We start from the raw sequence: 19,453 nt of genomic DNA, 5'->3' as shown, positions 1-19,453 counted from the left end.
TAATGATACAATTACATTTGTATTTAGATTATATATGCTATATTTTGTACATTATGTGAATTTTTTATAAAATTATGGGGTAATATGCAGTTTTTTATTTTGTCATCAGTTGGTTCTGTTGGATGGATTAATGAATCTGATGTGAATCTTCTTTTTAGATTATTAGGGTTTGAAATGTCGGTAATATTTCTTAAGATGTTTGCTTCCTTAAATGGAGATTGAATTGTTTTAGATCTCTGTGCTGACGTGTTTACGCTTTTAGGAATCAGAACTTTAGGTAAAGGATAATCAGGAATTGGGACTGGTGTTGAAGGTATAATTTTAAGGCTGTTTAATTTATGTGACCTTGATGGAGAAAATTGATCTTCATGGGCGGTTCCTTGAACTTCTTCTGCAATATCTTTGAATACCTTAAAATCTTGAGGCAGTTCCAATACTGGCAAATTTCTTTTAAAGGTACTAACCAAATCCTTACTTTTATCTGAATATTCATTTATGTTACTCTCTTTTTTAAGTTCATTCATAGAATTAATAATAGTTTCTATAGTATTAGTATTGTCAACTATGACATTATTCTGTGATTTAGGAATTTGTGTCATATTATCTTTATAATCCGTTAAAATATATTTAATAAATTGGTCAATAAAATTACTGGCCATGACATTACTTTCAGTGAATTTTTCTTTCTTTTCTCGAGTGAAGTTTGTCAATGAACTAATTTGGTCCTTCAAATGCATTGATACATCTCCTAACATCAATTTCCTAGTTTCGTTTAGTTGTTCTAAAAGATCTAGAATAGGTTTCGATTTTGATTGCTCAGTGTAAGATCTGACAAGATCTACTAATTCTATGAGCTCGGTTGAAATTGGAGACGTTTTTAAAAATTCGTCGATTGTAGTTAATAAGTTTTCAGATGTTAAGTCAATTGTTAAGGGAAGTTGTTCAGCTACTAAAGAAACGTTTTTGAATACGTCAGAGAACTTCGAAGTTAATGCATTAATAGACTTTTGTAAATCAGATTGCTTTTCATTTTCAAAGTTTCTTAATCCAGATAATGTTCTATTTAGGATTTGTTTGTCTAACTCCAGATGATCTTTTTCTGATTGCTTTAGAGTATCAATCAAATCAGTAGTTATTTTTCTCCTTGATTTTAAAATTTCATCTTCAAAGTAGTCAATTACCTTATTTAACCGACTTTCTACGCTTTTTGAGTTCTGTTGCTCAATAATTATTTTTTCTTTTAACTTTTCAATTTCTAGAGATTGCTCATAAATAGTATGTTTCATGTCATTAGTATGATCACTACTGACATTTTTATAATTATGAACACCTGATTTAATGTCGTTCTGAAATTTACTGAAGTTTTCGTCCATTAACTGATTTATATTAGCGCATTTATGTTCCACCATGTTAAAACAGTTTTTTAAAGTCATCAAATGTGAATTATATACTTCCTTATAGCTAGAATCCCAGGTATCAGATGCAATCAATATATTGTTACATATCATCTCCACAGTCTCCTTCATATTTTTAATTTCTTCAACTACCATAGTTAAATCTAACGATGACAGTTTACTTTTTACATTCCTTTCGAATTCTATTGAATTATTTTCCATTTCATCAAATACACTAGAAAACACTAACATGAATCTATCAGAATAAGAAGACAAACTAGCTTTTAGAGTATTCAACTGTTCCGTGTACTTTTCTTCAGCAATGTAAATTTCTTTTAATGTCTTAATATTTTTTTTTGAACAAAGGTCCAATTTATCTTTGTGGTTTTGCAAACTATCGAAAACTTCAAGATTAGACGAATGAATTTGATTAATGTTAGAATTAAAGATTTTAAAATTCTCTTGGTAGCGTTTGAATAATGATATAATGACTTTTGTTTTCTCTGATAATTTTTGGTTTGCATCTTCAGATTGCTCTAATTTATTCAATAATATTCTGTTCGATTCTGTTTCTTCAACATATTTGGCTTTAAATCGTTTGATCTGATCTTCCATATTATCAATTTTAGCCTTTTGCTCTGTTATTAAAATTGAATTACTTTCGTATAGATCTAATTGATCTTGTGTTATGTATATACCTTCTTTCGTTCTCGCAAGCTTCAATTCATTTCGTAATCTATCAATTTCATTAATATATTCATGAATAAAAGTATCCTTCGATAACGATTGATTTATCTGGGGGGTATTTTTAATTGATTTTGCTCTAGTAGCATATTCTAAAGTGCTAACGGTTTCTTCCAATGATATTTTTGCAGGAGAAACAGTAGCTATAATACACGTCTTTGTTTTACCGCCAAGCGAATCTTGAAGTAACCTTGTTAATTTCGATTCTCTATATGGTATATGATGGGAACGATCTACTAATGCATTTATGACTCTCCCTAAGGTTAACAGAGATTTATTTATTAGTCCAGCTTCCTGAGCTCTTTTATTCTCTGCACCTGATCTATTTATATTTTCACTACCAGCCAAATCAACCAAATTTAATTTACCAGTTTTAACAAAATGTTTCCCTGTTACTGGGTCAACTTTAGTAACATTTGTTATTATGGTGAAAATAGTGTGTGATCTAGATGATAAATCGTTTAATTTAGTTGATGCAACTTTCCTTTTTAGTGACCCTTCCGTCAGCAATTGTAAACCTTCATGCGCTGATTTAATATATATTTCTTCCATACCTTTCACAGTAATAGATGAACCGTTACAATTCGATGCGGATTTATTCTGGTTACTCATAATTCTTACATTTTTTCCATCAAAATCGTGTAAATTGTTATTTTTTATTTTAAATTTATCATTAACATTTAAACCATTCGTTATACTATATGGAGTGGAATTCCCACTTGTTTGATTTATTAATTTATCATTTGAATTTAAGGCATCAGTTTTATAATTTGATAATAAATCGGTTAATTTCTCATTGTACAATTCTAGAAAAGAAACTTTCACTGAATATTCAGTATTTTTTAAATTAATTTGTTCCTCATTCTTATTATTACTATTATTATTATTATTTTTATTATTATTAACCTTCGTATTAGTTATAGTATCATTTTTAGATAATTCTTTGAATAAATATACTAATACCCTTGGAATAATTCCTGCGTGTTCCCCTAATAATATTTTATCCTTTGAATCTAAATTACCTAATATATTTAAATCACCAGACATCGTGTACGTTTTACCAGTACCAGTTTGACCATACGCAAACACAGTGCAATTATAACCTTGTAACATTTCATATATATAATTTTTCGCTACTGACTCAAATAAAGTTTCCTGATCTGATTCAACTCCAAAGACTTTATCAAAAGTGTATGTTCTACCATTAGTACCAGTGTTACTATTAGTAGTTGCATTTTTAATATTATTATTTAAATTGGTATTATTTTTAGTTCTTGTACTCCCATTAGCATTTGTATTATATAATTTTCTCGATTGATTTGGTGATAAAATCACTTTATTACCGTTTGCACCTAATGTTGAAATAACCACACTACTTTTTTCATCTATTTCTCGTTGAGTCCTTGATCTGCATCTCACATATACTTTTATATTATCATCTTTAGTATGTGACAAGGATTTAGAAGAATCATTCACATAGACGCCCCCATCGCTTGCTTTGGTTGATTGTTCAGCAATTGATGCATCATCAGTCTCCGAAACTAAAATTGATTCATCGGCATCTTGGGCATTATTATCCACCATTGGTATTGTTCTTTCGTGAAATATCAAACCATACGCGGCTGCTGTGTTGACCAGTGTACCTCTAATCTACACTATAATCAGCATACTATTATTATAATTTATATGTATCTACTATTATTAAATAAATAAATAAATAAATAAATAATGTGTACACAAAAACGGATCTGTTACCCGGACACCAGATCTTTGCAAACATCAACAATTATCGGGAAGGCACGGCTGCTAAACCTCAAAAGTGCACAGCAAGTAGAAGAGGGAAACACTAACATTATGCGCACGATACCACACAAAAACGTTTCAATGTGCTGACTCTCTTACGCGAGCGAGATCCGGATAACGTGCGGCGGACGCATACTTGTTGCTGACACCTTGCGCGTCACTAATTGTCGCAATAATTTTTCTTTGTTCGCTGTCACACACCTGCGGTCAGGGTGACAAGTTCTCTTTTTTGTGTTTGCTTTGTTTTCTGACAGTTGCCCGTTGTCAGTCGCCCGTTAGTCGCCATTGACGCTCACATCGCCTGGGCAAAGAGAAAAGGGTAAGACTCTTTTTTGTTCGCATTGTTCGTAGTTTAAGGCATTTTAATTGGCTTATTAAGCCTTACGCTGGCCTCTTTTCTAAACGCAAATGAGATGTTATATATAAGCGTATAATAGTAACTTTTTATGTCGCATTAACCGACATGCCGTTTTTATGAACTATATTACGATGCCATTTTCAATAATGAATCTATGGGTCCAGTGGTTGCAGACTAATCAACCACGTATATACTGTCTGTCTTGTTCTCATTTGACCCTTGGGTTTGACTCAAAGGATAGTTCATGGATCAATTGGTTAGCGTAAAACACTAGTTCTCTATATTCTAACCTTCTTGGCTTCGATGTATTTATATTGTATGTATTCCTGTATGTTGTTGTGTCGCAGCTATTATTTACTGTTATCTGATATTTTATGCGGTAGTTTCAGTACGCGTTTCAGACCTTTAACTATGGGGAAAATAATATAATGATAATTATGGAAATTGGAAATAGACCTTTTACAACCTTACAAATATAATTATAACTATAATTATATATATATGTGCATATATATATATATAGACAAAGAAAGGTGAGAAAGTATAAAAAACTTTCCTTAATGCTATAAGAAGTGAAACAACAAAGATGGTTAATAAAGATGAGAAAAAACATCAAAATCGAAAATCGAAACCAACAAATATTAAAAATGAAATTTCAACTATTGTAGCAGATGATTCTACAAAGCAGTCAGCAAATACAAATAAATCGAGCGCTGTGGATTTTCCGTCTACTGGGCATAGACCAGTGACTTCATGTTCACATTGTAGACAACATAAAATTAAATGCAATGCAACATTCAAATATCCTGACCCATGTGATAGATGTTTAAGGGTGGGGCTAGATTGTGAAATTGATCCACAGTTTAGGCCAAAGAAAGGATCACAATTACAAAATTTAAGAAATGACGTTAATGAATTGATGTCTAAGATAGATTCTCTGATTAAAAATGATCAACTGATTCTTTCATCGTTGAATACTAAATCTCCAGGAATACTTTTAAAAGACAATGGCAATGCAAAGTATAGTGCTACTGATAACCCTGATGATAATAATAGTGGCAATATAAATATTAATGAAACTTTTAATGATGATGCTAATCACAAACAGAAAACAAAGGATTTAAAAATAGCCGTACAAACATATTTAGTGAAGGAACCTCCTTTAATGTCAACTATTGATTCTCCAAATTCTATTAATAATGACAACCATAGTAGTATTACCAGTCCAATAAATGGAAAGGGGAGTACTACTTCTAATAATTCAAGATATACAATGGAGCACGAATTTAATGATGGTTTGCATCGTAAGGGAAATGCAAAGTTCGATAATATTAAGCATGTAACATCAACTACAAATCCTGTACAGCCACTTTCTTCTCCTTATGAGAGCATTAATGAATTTGTACTTGGTGACGTAAAGTTATCTTTGGAAAAGGCAAATTATTTACATGATATATTTACTGAAAGGTATTTGCCATTTTTCCCAATTATGATTTCAGATTCAGCAACAAAATTGTGCAATCAATCGCAATTATTGTTCTGGACTGTCATGCTTACAGCGAGTTTATCGGAGCCAACACCCACATTATATATGAAATTAGCAGGATTAATTAAACAGTTAGCGATTGAAACATGTTGGCTACGTACCCCAAGATCTACACATATCTCACAAGCGTTACTAATACTATGTATTTGGCCACTACCAAATCAGAAGATATTAGACGATTGTTCGTACAGATTTGTAGGTTTAGCAAAATCGTTGTCCCTGCAATTAGGTTTGCACAGAGGTGAATTTTATACTGAATTTACTAGAACACAAACATTAATGGCAAATGCGGAGAAATGGAGAACTAGGACATGGTTAGGTATATATTTTGCTGAAATATGCTGGGCAAGTATTATAGGTTTACCCCCAAATTCGCAAACTGATTATTTAATCGAGCACGCCAGGGTTGGAGGAGATCTTGATGGTGTCGAAACAAATGAAAATAATCAATCAACTAATAATGACATATTCATATTTCCAAAATTATTTAGAAGGTTGATATGCTTGGCTCATTTTCAGAACAAGTTATACAATGTTCTAGGATCAAGTATCGTAAGTTCAGACGGTTTAATGGAGCCCAAGGATAGAGCAGGTGCTTTGACAATGATGAATAGAGAACTTCAAAGGCTCAATGAAAGAGAAGGTTTTGAAGACCTTAACGCTGTTAATATTTATTACCAATACGTCAAATTAACTATCTGTTGTTTTGCATTTCTACCGAAGACGCCAACTGAAGATCAAACTTCTTACGTCACAGAAGCATATCTTTCTGCTACTAAAATTGTAACTCTATTTTCAAAACTACTGGAAACCCGACAAGTCATTGAACTTCCAATATATGTGAGACAAAGTGTTACATATGCTGCCTTCATTTTATTCAAACTTTATTTGACCCCATATTTATTAACCAAATATGTCGACTCGTCTCGTCAATCAGTTGTGACAGTTTACAGATTATATCGAAATCAATTGGCAGAATGGTCCGCTAAAGTTGAAAATGATTTGACCAGAACCACTACTGTTCTAGATAAGTTGAATCTGGTTCTCTTAACCCACCCAGAAGTTTTTACCGAAAAGGAGGGTATAATTACAAGAATGAGATCACATTTAACAGGATCCCTATTTTATGATCTAGTATATTGTGTACATGAAGCAAGAAGAAGGGAGACTGATCCTGAGTATAATGAAAAGGCCCAGAAGGCATTTGAAGCTCATAAATTAGAAAAAGGAATTGTTTCACTAGATAGAAAATTGGTACCTCTACCATTCTATAACCAAATTTCGAAAGAAGATTTTCAAACCATAACGAATACGACACCTGGAGGAACTACTATTACAAAATTAGTTCCAACAAAAAATGCAATTGCAAAAAGCAATAAAAGCGATGATGGAAGTGTCAATCAAATTAATGGTATACCTTTCTCTATGTTAAGCGAAACAGGAAGTGTCAATATTGAAAATATATTAGGAAGGGAAGCTTCAACTGCTATTGATAATAAACCAACATTACAAAGAGGTTTTGATAATAGTTCTTTATTTTCAGGTAATCTGAATTCAAGTTCCTTCTTGAATCAAAAGATAGGTGAATTATATAATACGACAGGTGTCAATGGTATCGAGTTGAAGTCTTCAAGGAATACAGTGTTAAAGAATGAATCAGCAAAAGAGAAGATGTCCAATTCATCCATGCAAAGGGCAAATAGTATTCCCGCTGATTATAATTATTCTCAAAGCGTTCAAAGTTCGTTAAGTAAACAGTTTAGCAAAGAGAAAGATCCTTCCATATATGATTGGAAAGAGCCACTACCGAATCATATGGGATCTTCAACAACAATCTCGGGCCAAACTAAAAGACAAAGATCAAGATCGATATTTGGGAATCAAAGTAGAGCTTCTAATAGAAACCAAAATGATATCTCCCCTGTGCCACTTATCGGTACTGCTTTGAATAATGTACACAATACTAACACTAGCAGTACTGCGAATACTAACAACAAACTTGCATCTACCTTAGATACACAAGGTATAAACATTACAAATAGCGGGACTAATATTAACATGCTTTCAGAAATTGACAACTTTTTATTACAACAAAGCAATGGTTGGATGGAAAACAGCTCATTAAATGATGATTTCCTTGGTTGGTTTGACATGAACATGGAACCGGGCTTCTAGGATTCAATTTTCAATCCAAACTGTATTTATTACCTACTAGTATATGTGTATTTACATATACATATACATATATTTATTCATTTATTATTTATTCATATCATAATAAACATTCTATCCTAAATTGCAATAATTCCATTGACTATCAGAACTAAAATAATAACATCTTTCTTATCGTAAACGGCATTCATGATTCAACCTTCAAAGTCCCCATGCACTTCTCTTAGTCCAACCGCATATCACCAACTGATACGCTTTAAAAAGTATAGCTTATATTTTTTACGCCGATTTTAATAATTGAGATTTGTAAGATGTTAAGGTGCGTAAAGAAATCTAGCTCCTGCCAAAGTTCTGAAACTTAAATAGTGAAAAGATTAATATACTGAAATCATATGTTCAGGTTTTGGCTAATATGCTAAAGTTATAAATACAAGATCTGGCTGAGGTTAGCTTTCTACTGCCGTATTTATAACTGTTGCTGTCTGTCAAGCATCTAGCTTAACTGATTGTGCTAAATCATATAATATCAAAGGGAGTCAGAGGAATACCATTGTTAAAGGATAACTGTATTATATATAAAAGACTGTGTTAACAGAAATTGGACCTTTTAGAATATATATGTTTTTACTTCTGATAAACTATGGCTATAAAACTTAAAAGATGGTTGTCCAAATCCAATAAAGGAAACGACAAGAGTAATGAAACTTCAAGACCTGAGGAATATAATAAATGCCTGGAACCTAAACTCGCTACAAGACAAATTATAGATAATTTCGAGTTTAATGAAACAACCGAACATTATGAAGTTCCAGGGATAAATAAGACAGCTCAATTATTGAATTCAAATTCCAGAGCTCTTTCCGAATCACCTACTCCAGTTCCTTTAAAAGATCCAAGAGAACTTGTAAAAAATGATAGTGATCACCAAAAGTTACTAGAAATAACAAAGTTATCAGATAGTTCTAATAAAGTTTTTGGGTATGAGAACTTTGGTAATACATGTTACTGTAATTCTGTTTTACAATGTCTTTATAACATCCCAGAATTAAGGGATAACGTAATAAAATATCCAATGGTTCCAAATGAACAAAAATTCAACTTTAAGAATACCAAAACAAAAGTTTACGATGAAAACAGTTTTGACAACAACACTAGATTACTAACTGTTAATAATAATAACTCACATAATCAAAATGGTACTCTTAAGAATTTATACAAAAACAACACACAAAGTAGTTCACAAGAATTGTTATCAAAGATCCCTTTACAGAGAAGAAATTCTTTTAAAATTTTGGCAAGCAGAGACCAATCGATGCTATATTCGACGTCAAATTCGACAAATGCGTCATTTGTGTCTTCAGATCAAAGAGCAGATACTGAACCAACAAGAGGGCATGTAATGGCATCTACACCAATAACTGAAAAAATCCATGAAATTTCTGTAACAACAATTGTGGGTAGAAAAAAGAACATCAGACAAATAAATATATTAGAAACCGGAAAATATGAAAATAATATGGCAAAACCAATGGGAAATGATAATGATAATGATATGGAACTGACAGATGATGCGTTTGAAAACGATGAAACATTAGAAAATATTAAAAAGATCGAATCTAGTGAGGGGAAAAAACAAACTGCATTGATCAGTGGACCAGTGTTAAATATTGATACTGCTTTAAACACTAATGGAAAATCAAATATGTACAGCGCACTTAAGGATATATTTGATGCAATCACCGAAAATAATCATTTAACTGGTATTGTTTCCCCAAAAGAATTGATTGAAACATTGAAAAGGGAAAATATGATGTTTAATTCAATGATGCATCAGGATGCTCATGAGTTCTTAAACTTTTTACTAAACCAAATAAGTGATAACATCGAGTCAAATATGAATAATCCAAACAACGATAATGGAGAATTTGGCGGTTTAAAATTTGAAAGAAATTTCATTAACGATTTATTCCAAGGTGTTATAAAGTATACGACGAGATGTCTAACTTGTGATAATATTACTTCCAGAGAGGAATTATTTTTAGACTTTGCAATAGAAGTTTCTAACAATGAAGAGACAAATATACAAGAAATTCTAGGAGATTATTCTCAAAGAGAAATGTTAAACGGCTCCAATAAATTTTTCTGTGATTGTTGTAGTGGTTTACAAGAAGCAGAAAGGATTGTTGGTCTTAAAAAACTTCCAGAAACCTTGATTTTACACTTGAAGAGATTTAAATATTCAGAAGAACAAAACTCAAATATTAAATTATTTAATAAGATTAACTATCCGTTAGTGCTTCAAGTTTCATCAACGTCTAATTCAGATATATCGAAATCATATGATTTGACCGGAATAGTGCTTCATCTAGGAGGGGGGCCACAGCATGGCCATTATGTTTCAATTTGTAAAAATGAAAAATATGGTTGGCTGCTATTTGATGATGAAGTTGTCGTTTCCATTACAGAGGAATCCGTACTAAAATTTGTCGGTGATCCAACTACCTTAACTACGGCATACCTTTTGGTTTATAAATTAAAGGATGAAAAATACGAGGAAAACGTTTCAGACATTGACTATGAAAATAATATAAAGATCCTATTAGAGAATGATGATTTTGTAAGAAAATATGTCTCTCAGAGCTCATCTCTAAACGAAAAGGCTACGAAGCAATCTGTATTAGAAGATGTTCAAGAAGATGATTTGTATAATGAAGATAGGGTGGATAAAACAGTTCCTTCTTCAAAGAGTTCCAAAAGAAGATCAAAGATGTTTAGTTTTGGTTTGTAAATAATTAAAAATTTAAGTCAAATATATTATACATAAATGCATTGAACTGAATTAACAGTATATAATTATGACATGGAAATAGTTTATTAGTAATTAAGGGTATATAATGTTAACATGATTTTTTAATATTTTTATGAGGAAAACTAAAACAGTAAAATGGGGAGTTAGAATTTTTCTACTTTTAAAATTAGCTTACCTTGTGAACGTTGTGTGCTTAAGTAAGAGAAAGCTTCTTTAAAATCTTTCCATTCGTAGACTTTATCCACAATACATTTAACTTCACGTTTTTCTAAAATTTCTGCAACTTCTTTGATCCATTTCACATCATAATTTGGGTTAAAGTTGAAATGTGTGTATGTGTATGACCATAGTACTGCACCGAATATTTTTCTTGCATTTGCACTTGGATTATCCCAAGTTTCAAAGACATCGTTTTTATAATCACTGACATAGTCACCGACAGTAGTGACATATTGACCACCTGAATGAATCAAGGCACTTGAGTGTGCCAAGATATCGTAACCACCTACGAAATCGAATACAATATCATATTTGCCTTGAGTATACTGTTGAGTTGTTTCTTCTTGAGTGTCTTCGTTGAAATCTGTGTAGACTTTTTCTTCTAGCATTTTTCTCAATGGTTTACTTGCTTTACCTCTACAAGTTAAGTAATCAATAAAGATTAAATCACTAGCAAATGAAGGGAAATGATTTTTCAAGACTTTTGAGCCAGTACCTGTCGTTACAATGGAAACTTTTGACACAAGGTGATAATGGTTCTTTAGTAGCTGTAAAACAAACATACCTACAGAAGTAGTACCACCATTAATTAAGATATTTGAATCAGGTTTTAAAACTTTAGCTTTATCCAAAGATTTCAATATTTGATATGCAGCGCCTAAACAGTACAATGTGCCGCCAGCTTCTGGCATGGTGATGGTTGCTGGTTTCAACATGATTGGGTCAACTTTTGGATCAATTAAAATTGACGATTGTAAAGCACCATTACCAGAATGTGGATGATAATAGATACCCATGACTTCATCACCCTCTCTCCAAGTGTTTTTACTTGCGATATCCTCACCAACGGATATAATAGTACCGAAATATTCCCTGCCAACACCTGCGTCACCGTAGAAACTACCACTTTTGTAACCATTTTTAATTTTCATATCAATTGGATTTAAACCTGCATAGGCAACTTGTACCACTAATTTATTCTTTGGAATTGGAGTTCTAATTTTTCTGTCATAAGTGAATAGCATTGGACCTTCTTTTGAAGAAAACACTAAAGCTTTAACGGGAATATTCTTAACATGTCTAACTGGTCTGGCCACTCTATGTAAGACGGTTTCACCAGTTGGAATTTCTTTTGGAATTTCAGAACCTTGAATAGTTGCATCATCCAATTTATGTTCCTGTTTCTCGAATGATATAGACATAGCTGTCAGAATTTGGTTTTATTTATACAGTGTTTGTGTACGGTTGTATAGTTCTATTTTGAGTCTAAATCGAAAAAAATATATTTGAGTTCGAGATAAGACAAAGAATTATACACTTTATATACATATATAGCAAGACATTCTTTTAAGAAATGAGGAAATTTCAAATCAAAACAAAACATAGCTAATCCTTAATATAATAAGATAGCCTTACCATTAAATGAAATTGAATTATAAGAACAGAGAGAAAACTCTCATAACAACTAAATTATTTCGAATATCTTCATTACGATTTGATTAATTGTAATGAACTCGTTCTGTTGCATTGTTTACTTACTTAGTTTATTTTATTCACCTTTATAATTATAATTGCCTTGCTATAAATTATAACAGTCTGTAATGCTCTATTCACTATACGCCCATTAGTGGAAGAAGAAGCGATGCCTGTCGAGTAACAACGATTGAGCAAAAGACGCATTTTTCAAGAAATTCGAAGTTCGAAAAAATGTCATTAAAAGTTGCTCATACATAGGAAGTAGAAATTGCAGAAAACGGAAGGTGATTCCTTTTAAAGAGAAAGAATAGGTTTATTAACGTATAAATAATTACCGCATCAAGATGGCAATATACAATGTCAACGATACTGCAAGCGGTTGTTTCAAACTCTTATATATGTGCTTGACATGGTATAGTGCTTGACATAGTGCTTAAGCTTCGATTGTTATGTAAAATAGTGTAAGAGAACGAACGGTTTGTTAAAATGTCGAGAAGTACAAACTTAAATGTAACCCGGACTCTGAAATAGTCACGTGATTGAAATAAACAATGTGTGACTGTTTTAACATCCGTACATTTTATAGTGTATCTAGTTTTTGTTGTTGCAGATGTGAACGCGAACTTTTTTTGTTTTTTGGTCAAAATGATATAATTCGGCGGATCTTGTTTTCTTCCTATGAAAATGAATGTTCAAAATCTGTAACTTGGTGTATTCTATCCTTTACTCTTCACTTGTTCGGTTAGGCTGTGATCCCTCTCCCCCCCCTTGTTGGAAAGGTACTTTCCTCTGTGGCGTTCAGGCTAGTGCAATACCACAATCCTCTCTAGAAACACTTGTTTCTGTCTAACACATCCTGTCCAGCTCATCTCATTAAACCGAGTTTACCCCCTCCAGAGCCTATCGCTATCGTTGTCTGTCTGTCTAGTCTCACTGAACCTGGAACCCGTTCATTCGGTCCATTAGACGTTATTGCTACTAAGCTCATTCGACCTTCTCTTCTAAAATTATCTTCTGAGTTACACCGTTTGGCTTGGTTATTCTCTATTCTGCTGAATTTACTTTTTACTACTTGTGTTTTTCTACCATTTTGACACTCATCGGTCAGTTGCATGAATGTTCAAAAATTGACTTTTTTCGTCAAACAAAATTTAGACACTTGCGTTGGCGATATTGTAAAATATTCAATTTTTACTATCCCAACTCTCTCTCTGTAAATATTTTATTATTATAATCATTATTGAATACTAAATACATATATTAAAATACATTACTATTTAAAACGTGATTCAGTTTCTTATTACTCTATTACTTTCAGACACAGGAAAATACAACCAAACTCACCAGAATAAATAGTATGTTCACAAATTATTATAGTTTAAGAAGAATATAGGATTACAATTGAAATTTACTGAGATAGCTGAAGGCTGAGACATGTATTGGTGGATGAGATGCCAAGGTAGTCACAATATATCTAACTGCTTCCTTATGGGAAGGGATATGTGCTCCTAGTTTCTATAAACTCAGAAGTTGCATCTGTATGTGACCACGTTACTGGAATTATTGAGCGAAGAAGAAGAAAAATTTTATCAATGTTTTAATCATGTTTAGTTGTGTTTTATATTGTCATGATACAAAGAATCGCTTCTCTATAAATGCAATACAGTTTCAGAGAATTACAATTATTATCTATATTTCATTACTTTTAAAAAAAGAATTTACTTTTGAGAATTTTTTTTACTAACATATTCATTCATCCTTGATTATTACTTACTGTTTTATATTATTCTAACAATATAAGATACCATAATAATAATTGAGAGGGACTTTATCATTACAGATTAAAAATGGGTATTTCTCGTGATTCTCGTCACAAAAGATCTGCTACAGGTGCTAAAAGAGCTCAATTCAGAAAGAAGAGAAAGTTCGAATTAGGTAGACAAGCTACCAACACCAAAATCGGTACTAAGAGAATCCACTCCGTCAGAACCAGAGGTGGTAACAAGAAATACAGAGCTTTAAGAATTGAAACTGGTAACTTTTCATGGGCTTCTGAAGGTGTTGCTAAGAAGACCAGAATCGTTGGTGTCGCTTACCATCCATCCAACAATGAATTGGTTAGAACTAACACTTTAACCAAGGCTGCTATTGTTCAAATCGATGCTACTCCATTCAAGCAATGGTACGAATCTCACTACGGTGCCTCTTTAGGTAAGAAGAGAAATGCTAAGGATGAAGAAATCGTTGCTCCATCTAAGAGTGCTGAAAAGAAATGGGCTTCCAGAGCTGGTTCCGCTAAGGTTGAACAAGCTGTTGAATCTCAATTCGGTGCTGGTAGATTATACGCTGCTATCTCTTCCAGACCAGGTCAATCCGGTAGATGTGATGGTTACATCTTAGAAGGTGAAGAATTAGCTTTCTACTTAAGAAGAATGACTGCTAAGAAATAAACTGTTTATTAGTTTCCAACTACATCACAGTTTTTTTATTATTATATAATTTCTTATCATAATCTTTCATCATATTAAGACACCCAAAAATAAATTAAATATTGTTTTTCTATAATCTTCGTGTTTATTTCATACATGTGTAGTTTATAATAAAAAGAAAACACATTTCATATCATTATTTTTATATTTTATGAAGTTGCCTAAAATTCCAGCTTATAAATATGTGTATATATGAAAAGAAAACCCTGCCATCAGAAGACAGGAGAGGAGATTAGAAATTCCTCGCAGTAAGTAATAACTATTAATGGCATTCCTTACATTGCCGATACTTATATCGTCCAGTGATGACGTTACCATTGGGATAGATAATTATTCATTTGAAGTTAAGAAGAATCAAGAATTTTTTGGTATTCAAAACATCCCTTGTGATTCCGTACATTTGATCCATTTCCAAGAACATAATAAAAAAGAATCTATACGGTATGGATATTGGTTCAACTGCAACGTTGGCGTCAACGGTGATGTAGGGTATTACTTAAAATATAATGGTGAGAAAGAGATATTTGACGTTTTCAAAGAGACAAATTTGAACGTTTATTATGAAAATATCAATAAATACCGTAACTTGATGGTTAATTATCCACAAGTTGAAGATATTGAATCATCGGATAATTGGACTTTACAGACGAAGTACATTTCATGGGATCAAGTAGTCAGTGTACACGAGAGTGGTGATAATGATCAACAATCGTTTGTGTATGTGGATACCTCGATGACTAGTCGAGAAGAGATTTTTTTTTTACAAAAGAAATTAAACATAGACGAAAACAATGCAATGAATGAAAAACATTTCAAATACACCATATTGAATTTCAAATCCAAAGATGCATTGCGTGCAGAGTACCGGATGACAGATTTCTTGGATAAGAGTAATTACTTAAATGCCAAACTATTGCCTAACTTTTTCAATAATGACATAAAGAGATTACTTGGGGAGTTACAAATTTCATTTTTAAACTGCATCACCTTTGGCAACTATGGATCAAGCTTGCAATGGCACAATATAATTGAATTATTGACACAAAGTTCCGTTGTACCTGGCGAAGAAAACACTGTGAAAGATCTAGACGAAATATTAAGTAAACAGCTTAGAATGATGCCCAATGAATACTATGATATATTACTAAACATGAAGTTATGGAGAAAGACAATCGATAAATCGATACAAAAACACGTCCTGGTGAAGACAAGAAAACAATTGGAGATAATATCACAAGACTTAAAAGGCGATCACGATGACAGCGACGACGCCGTGTACAACCACACAACTGCATACACTGACGAACTGGATAGCGGTGAATACTACTATCCTAGCATTGGCAGTGATGAAGAGTCTGACAATGAAGGACCCACCGTAGTAGCAGGTATATATCACAACCGTAACAACTGAATAGTAACCAAACCTTTCACCACTGCATGTATACATATCTAAATGACAATAATACATTGTCAGACCGTGTGCCATAGTGATGACCAGCAGGTAACCCCCACTATCCTAACACCCATACCCCCCACCGTTAAACAGAGGTCTTGCATTGCCTGCTCCACCACAAAGAGACAGCCACCCGGACTCTCTCCTCTCTCTTGCCAACCACTGGTTGCGGCACTTTCAGACATTACCCGAGCCATTTCTTTCTGGCACGCTCTGGCATCTTCCGGAACTTTCCACCCCCTGTCACCCTGTCGCCCCGTCGCCCTGTCGGCTGTTGTCCGTTTTTGTGTGCACTTTGCCCGCATTATCCCATAATTTTAAGGGGATGCGGATGGGAGATGACTGATTGACTCAACTGGACATGGTCGAACGTCTGACTGCATCGCACAATCGTACACATCCCAGCCATCACCAGGTCTTGCGAGAAAGAAAGAGAGTGGCTTCGATAGCAACTGCATTGTCGGTGTTGCAACACCCACTGTTGCAACAACAGGCAGTCTAGCAGGTTGAAGGGATGTCATGCAACAACCCATCGCCTTGAAAAGTATGCCCTCTCGCCCTCTCTTTTGCTTGGGATTAAACGGTGTGTGTGTGCATACGTCAAGCATGACTCGTGGTATATTCTAGAAGTCTGTAGAATATTCCTTACTTTCTTTTCTATGGTCTCTCTCTATTGTGTTCCATGCACTTTGCAATTGAGGTTCATTTTCATTATCAATTGCTGTGATATATTTGCATATATAAACGGCCCATATTTCTTGTTTTGAAACTGTTTTGTTGACTCGATTCCATATCTCTTCTTCTCTTATTTTTGCTCTCATTAACTTATAACTTATAACACATCCTTAACAATCACATACATATTTGTGACACATATATAAAATAAAAAAAAATCCTACTACGAAAAAAAATATTGTAATGTCAAAAGCTGTCGGTATTGATTTGGGTACTACGTACTCATGTGTTGCTCACTTCACCAACGACCGTGTCGAAATAATAGCAAATGACCAAGGTAATAGAACCACGCCTTCGTATGTGGCTTTCACCGACACGGAAAGACTAATTGGTGACGCTGCTAAGAATCAGGCCGCTATGAATCCTTCAAACACCGTTTTTGACGCCAAGAGACTGATAGGTAGGAAATTTTCTGACCCAGAAGTCATTAATGATGCCAAGCATTTCCCATTCAAGATCGTCAATAAAGAAGGCAAGCCGGTCATTGAAGTCGAGTACAAAGCAGAAACAAAGTCTTTTACTCCGGAAGAAATCTCCTCGATGATCTTGACGAAAATGAAGGAAACTGCAGAAGGCTACTTGGGCGGTGAGGTGAAAGATGCTGTGGTCACTGTCCCTGCTTACTTCAATGATTCGCAAAGGCAGGCAACCAAAGATGCAGGTACAATTGCGGGTTTGAATGTTTTGAGAATTATTAACGAACCAACTGCTGCTGCAATTGCTTATGGTCTGGATAAGAAAGGTACCAAAGAACACAATGTCTTGATCTTCGACCTGGGTGGTGGTACTTTCGATGTTTCGTTGTTGTCGATAGATGAAGGTATCTTCGAAGTTAAAGCAACTGCTGGTGATACCCATTTAGGTGGTGAGGATTTCGACAATAGAGTCGTCAACCATCTAGCACAAGAGTTTCAAAGGAAATACAAGAAGGATTTGACCAAAAATCAAAGAGCGTTAAGAAGATTAAGAACTGCCGCCGAAAGAGCAAAAAGAACTTTGTCCTCCTCCGCACAAACCTCCATTGAAATCGACTCTTTGTTCGAAGGTGAAGATTTCTACACTTCTCTAACAAGAGCAAGATTCGAGGAATTATGTGCAGACTTGTTTAGATCGACTTTAGAACCTGTAGAAAAAGTATTGGCTGACGCGAAGATTGATAAATCAAAAGTCGATGAAATCGTACTGGTTGGAGGTTCTACTAGGATCCCTAAAGTCCAAAAATTAGTCTCGGACTTCTTTAATGGCAAAGAACCAAATAAATCAATTAACCCAGATGAAGCTGTTGCTTATGGTGCGGCGGTCCAAGCGGCCATCTTGACTGGTGATACTTCTGCAAAGACACAAGATCTATTATTATTAGATGTCGCACCATTATCGTTAGGTATTGAAACTGCTGGTGGTATCATGACAAAATTGATCCCAAGAAACTCAACTATCCCAACCAAGAAGTCAGAAACTTTCTCTACGTACGCTGACAACCAACCAGGTGTCTTGATTCAGGTCTTTGAAGGTGAAAGAACAAGAACTAAGGATAACAACATTTTGGGTAAATTCGAATTGGCAGGCATCCCACCAGCTCCAAGAGGTGTGCCTCAAATTGAAGTCACATTCGATATCGATGCTAATGGTATCTTAAACGTATCTGCTCTAGAAAAAGGAACCGGTAAATCCAATAAGATTACTATTACAAACGATAAGGGTAGATTATCAAAGGAAGATATCGATAGAATGGTTTCTGATGCTGAGAAATATAAGGCTGAGGATGATGCTGAAGCTGAGCGTATTCTGGCTAAGAATCAATTAGAATCATACGCCTTTAGTTTGAAGAGTACTATTGGTGAAGCCAACTTCAAAGAAAAAGTCGGCGAAGAAGATGTCAAGACGATCGAAACTGCTGTCCAAGAAACTGTCGACTGGTTAGATGCCTCCCAATCTGCATCTATCGATGAATATAAGGACAGACAAAAGGAGTTAGAAGGTAAGGTCAACCCAATCATGACTAAATTCTACGGTGCTGGCGGTGCTCCACCAGGTGGTGCTGCCCCAGGTGGTGCTGCTCCAGAAGCCGCTGGCTCTGAGGGTCCAACTGTCGAAGAAGTTGATTAGTTCAAATCGAAATTTAATGACCGCTGTGGGAAATAGGGGGATCTGCTTTGACTTCTAGCTCAATTCAGTTCCAATTAGTTTATATAATTATAACATATAAATATATTTATGGTATTTACTGGATTAAATAAAAAGAAATATTCAAATTT

At 33.9% G+C, this 19,453-nt stretch overlaps 7 protein-coding genes across 7 annotated transcripts; 5 read left to right on the top strand and 2 right to left on the bottom strand.

The window, feature by feature from the left end:
- Positions 1 to 23: 23 nt before the first annotated feature.
- On the bottom strand, positions 24 to 3,722 carry KIP1 (Kip1p; the record flags this gene model as incomplete). Its single annotated transcript, XM_003685570.1, has 1 exon — positions 24 to 3,722. The coding sequence occupies one exon, from the start codon at positions 3,720 to 3,722 to the stop codon at positions 24 to 26; it is 3,699 nt and encodes a 1,232-aa protein (XP_003685618.1).
- Positions 3,723 to 4,885: 1,163 nt separating this feature from the next.
- SEF1 (Sef1p) lies at positions 4,886 to 8,020 on the top strand (the record flags this gene model as incomplete). Its single annotated transcript, XM_003685569.1, has 1 exon — positions 4,886 to 8,020. One exon carries the CDS (start codon positions 4,886 to 4,888, stop codon positions 8,018 to 8,020), a length of 3,135 nt encoding a protein of 1,044 aa, XP_003685617.1.
- Positions 8,021 to 8,657: 637 nt separating this feature from the next.
- Positions 8,658 to 10,805, top strand: TPHA0E00870 (uncharacterized protein; the record flags this gene model as incomplete). The annotated part of the gene is made up of 1 exon (XM_003685568.1): positions 8,658 to 10,805. The coding sequence occupies one exon, from the start codon at positions 8,658 to 8,660 to the stop codon at positions 10,803 to 10,805; it is 2,148 nt and encodes a 715-aa protein (XP_003685616.1).
- A 164-nt stretch (positions 10,806 to 10,969) lies between these two features.
- On the bottom strand, positions 10,970 to 12,247 carry AST1 (Ast1p; the record flags this gene model as incomplete). The annotated part of the gene is made up of 1 exon (XM_003685567.1): positions 10,970 to 12,247. The coding sequence occupies one exon, from the start codon at positions 12,245 to 12,247 to the stop codon at positions 10,970 to 10,972; it is 1,278 nt and encodes a 425-aa protein (XP_003685615.1).
- Positions 12,248 to 14,368: 2,121 nt separating this feature from the next.
- On the top strand, positions 14,369 to 14,971 carry TPHA0E00850 (40S ribosomal protein eS8; the record flags this gene model as incomplete). Its single annotated transcript, XM_003685566.1, has 1 exon — positions 14,369 to 14,971. The coding sequence occupies one exon, from the start codon at positions 14,369 to 14,371 to the stop codon at positions 14,969 to 14,971; it is 603 nt and encodes a 200-aa protein (XP_003685614.1).
- A 304-nt stretch (positions 14,972 to 15,275) lies between these two features.
- AAR2 (U5 snRNP complex subunit AAR2) lies at positions 15,276 to 16,421 on the top strand (the record flags this gene model as incomplete). The annotated part of the gene is made up of 1 exon (XM_003685565.1): positions 15,276 to 16,421. The coding sequence occupies one exon, from the start codon at positions 15,276 to 15,278 to the stop codon at positions 16,419 to 16,421; it is 1,146 nt and encodes a 381-aa protein (XP_003685613.1).
- Positions 16,422 to 17,381: 960 nt separating this feature from the next.
- Positions 17,382 to 19,304, top strand: TPHA0E00830 (uncharacterized protein; the record flags this gene model as incomplete). Its single annotated transcript, XM_003685564.1, has 1 exon — positions 17,382 to 19,304. The coding sequence occupies one exon, from the start codon at positions 17,382 to 17,384 to the stop codon at positions 19,302 to 19,304; it is 1,923 nt and encodes a 640-aa protein (XP_003685612.1).
- Between the last annotated feature and the right edge of the window lie 149 nt (positions 19,305 to 19,453).

This window comes from Tetrapisispora phaffii, chromosome 5 (genome assembly GCF_000236905.1).
Source record: "Tetrapisispora phaffii CBS 4417 chromosome 5, complete genome".
In the NCBI taxonomy this organism is placed as follows: domain Eukaryota; kingdom Fungi; phylum Ascomycota; class Saccharomycetes; order Saccharomycetales; family Saccharomycetaceae; genus Tetrapisispora; species Tetrapisispora phaffii.
Note: the sequence above shows the minus strand (reverse complement) of the source record. Positions and strands in the feature narration are given on the sequence as shown.